This window comes from Rhagoletis pomonella, unplaced genomic scaffold (genome assembly GCF_013731165.1).
Source record: "Rhagoletis pomonella isolate Grant_MI unplaced genomic scaffold, Rhpom_1.0 Rhpom_scaffold_00001, whole genome shotgun sequence".
NCBI lineage: Eukaryota > Metazoa > Arthropoda > Insecta > Diptera > Tephritidae > Rhagoletis > Rhagoletis pomonella.
Genome location: NW_023458555.1, coordinates 20509920 through 20513463, shown reverse-complemented (window position 1 = coordinate 20513463; position 3544 = coordinate 20509920). Strand labels below are relative to the sequence as shown.

The window sequence follows — 3544 nt, the reverse complement described above, 5'->3', positions numbered from 1 at the left end:
GCTTTTTACCATGAGTGGGCAAAGGAGCTTTTTTGGTAAGACTTTCGCGTCAGACTAAAAGAAATAAATCTTTTAAACCCCCTGGCGTACTGTACTGTCTTTCAATTGTCTTACTTGTTGAAATAGTACACGCTTCTTAGCTAGTTTTCACATCTCAAAACCAGTTACAGTTGGAATAAAAGTGTTAAAGAACTTTCAATTTTTCTTTTAAATAAAATTCGTATTACAACCAAAAAAAAAACAAAAAGAAACAAAGTGCAGAAATTAAGCAAAATCTGGTAAACTAAGACTAAAAAGTACAGTTTTGTTATTTCTTTCATCCGCCTTCCATCTCTTCATCATACTCACATCAGTCATTGTGCCACGTGAAACGTGTACAAAGCTTGTTGCCTTTAGTATTGCCGGTTTTTGGGCGCGCGCCACTACTAACACCAACATCTGTTGATAATGTGTGTGTGCATTTGTCCAGTCGTTATTGAAGACAGCTTGAGCTACGCCGATGCTCTGAAAAATATGTTAGTAAAAGAGAAACAAGTTAAACAATGCAAAGTGTACATCTAATTTCTTCTCATATATTTAATAATACATATCGTTACATTAATTCACAAAGGCCCTAGCCCACAATTTTCTTTTATTTTACAGGAGAAGCAAAAAAACATTATAAAAAAGAGTATGAAAAACAGATAGGGCTTTTTTAAAAGTGGCTGTTGTATTTGGAACTAGCACTTTAAAATTTTTATTGAAGGTGTATTTTAATATATCCCAGCAAAATCTGTGAAAAACGCAGTTTCGAAAAAAGTATTGGTTAGGGCCTTTGTGAATTAAGGTAACAATATTTTTAGCATTTGTATGTGGAATAATTCAAAGCAGAACTAAATAATTTGCATTTCTCTACATTGGCTAGAAACAGTTGCGGCTTAATGGCGATAGTAGTTTGGCCACATAGAGCCGCTTTCCAGCTTCTCAACTCCCATAGTCTTAGGACTACACTTGCAGCATATTTCATGCGTACACTGAGAAACAAATCAACCAAAAATTTGTTAGTATTACCACATTGCAGCTTAAAAAGGAATCAAAGTGACTTTTGGTTAATATTAACAATGCCTTGGTTGATATTTTCAACAACGATGTGGTTATATTCACAACACTTTTGTTTACATTAAAAAAAATTCGTTTAAATGCGCTTATGTTCTGCACTTCACAGATGCTTTTTTTGTAATTAATAAAAATCAAAAACAGAAAGAAAAAAATAAAAATTATGTGCTACCGCTGACGGCATTCGAATCCGGACCTGCTGGAAGCCAACAAATATCAGCAAGCACCTCTGCACGTTCAGATACAGCCAGACATACATATGAATTTTTTTCCAACTTTAATCACATTTCTTATAAACGGTGTATAATTTCTGTGGGTAGGATGTTTAGAGTCATATGCATAGCTTTAGTAGGTGTTGTGCGGAGAGCATTACCAATGCGAATAGTACAGGTACTATTGACATCAAATCATCATTAATAGTCCCACTTTCAACTTCCTTCAATTTAATTTTCATGATGTCAGAAAGCGTCTACCCCCTGGCAACATGCAACAAGAATAGAACTTCCAAACACAAGAAGGAAATAAAAGTGTCCGGCATTTTCTATGGGAATTTTAAAGATTTGTTTGCTTATTTGTAAAAAAAAAATACAATATATTTAAATAACGGCGTGAATGCTAAGGGCTTGGCAGGAAACTGCCCGAAATTTTACCAGAGTGCAAGGAGACTTACGGAAGGTTTCAGGCGACCTACTGACCGATGTACAGAACGTGCTTAAATTTTTAAGGGAACACTTTTCCACCCTACTGAATGGTAGCAGCACTGAAAGTTCATGACTGACTATGACGTGGTACGAATAGCAATTATGCGAGAGAAAAACAACAAAGTTGCTGGAGCTGACAGCCTGCCAGCTGAGCTATTCAAGTACGGCGGCGAGGAGCTGATAAGGAGCATGCATCAACTCATATGCAGAGTGTTGTCAGATGAACGCATGCCCAACGACTGGAATTTAAGTGTGCTCTGCCCAATCCACAAAAGAGGCGACCACGCCAACAAGAAGAAGAAGAAGAAGAAGAAGAAGAAGAAGAAGAAGAAGAAGAAGAATTGGGCATAACAATAAGCCGATTTTAACCATTTTACAGATTAAATTTTCTCTGTTTAAAACCAAGCCACAAACCGAATTTTATGTATGTTTTCCAATCTATAATATCTTCACAGATTTCTCCATTCCCATGCAAAATTACCACAGATAACAAATTACTGCAAAAACGAAATAGATATTGTACTTTTTGCCATATTTTATATGGGGGAGGGGGGCCTTCTACTGTGCGTCGCATTCATTACCAGTAACTGCGCACTTCCGTTTCTAACCTCAGCTATCGCTTGCTTAGAAACTTAAAATTATACCGACATATTTTATATTTATACTTAAACAAATTATTTCATTTGAATGTCAACGCATTTAAGATTTTTCAATTTATTTCATTAAGCATTGGGTATAAGCAAATAAATCAACCCCCACTTACCTTCATCGACTGACACTTCATTGAGTAAGTGGGCGGTTTCACTAAATAGTCTACCCTACAAAGCAATGCAACCTTACATATACATATATATGTACATATTTACATACTATGTAGTAGGAGCTGTTGGCATCATCAACTTACTTCAGTATATAGGTGGTCAAATTAAAATGTCATTAGCGCGAATTCAATGGCCCCAACGCCTAATCAATTGAATTGCTATTTGCAAGCAATATAAATAAACGTGCTGAAACTTCCCGGTAGGAAAAGAGGAGTTCAGAAAGTATGGAACTTGTATTAGTATTAGTAGTGTTGAAGATGCATTTATATTTATATATACTTATTACTGGATTTCAAAGTTGATACTTGGTTGAAAAGATAATTTTAGCTACCGTATATCTATTTCAAATCCTTCTATCCTTGACCTACTAAGTACAAATATTTACATGAACTCATAAAATTAAAAATTTTGGGTAAGTGATACATGATCCTTGGAAGCGTAGCGATTAAGTAATAAACACAAAAGTTACAATGCCTTGAAATTTCTCTTTAAATTGAAGTGAATATTGGTATTGCTAGATGACTCATACGCCATGGCGCGCGGGACAAAGTAGACTGGCTTAGTATTAGAGATGTGCGCAGGATATCGGGTCCCACGGTACTGATTTCAAAATGGCCGGCATGTTCGGCAACGGGAAGGGCTTTAAAAATCTTTCCAAAATCCTTTCCCGACACTCCCGATAAAACCTGCAAACCCCGCAAATTCAGAAAATCTTATGAAATAAGAATTTTTTTATGTTTAATTTACACAAAAACGAACAGCAAGCAAAGCAAAAAAATAATCGGAAGATTACAGATTTTTCATTATTTAAAACCAGAGCTTCGAAGAAAAGTGTTTTTTTTTCATCGCTCCGAGCTTCGCTCTTGCTCCACTCCCGCTCCCAATAAAAAACTTGTTTATATATTTATTTACATATATATAACCGAC

The 3544-nt window shown here is 35.6% G+C and overlaps 1 protein-coding gene across 1 annotated transcript in view; it reads right to left on the bottom strand.

The window, feature by feature from the left end:
* Window positions 1-2580, bottom strand: part of LOC118739221 (putative odorant receptor 85d) — a 7346-nt gene extending 4766 nt beyond the window's left edge. Inside the window, exons 1-2 of the mRNA XM_036470458.1 lie at window positions 2560-2580; window positions 349-504 (exon numbers count right to left, since the gene is read on the bottom strand). Of these exons, the coding sequence (XP_036326351.1) occupies window positions 349-504; window positions 2560-2580 (177 nt within the window). The remainder of the gene's footprint in view (window positions 1-348; window positions 505-2559) is intronic.
* Window positions 2581-3544: the final 964 nt, after the last annotated feature.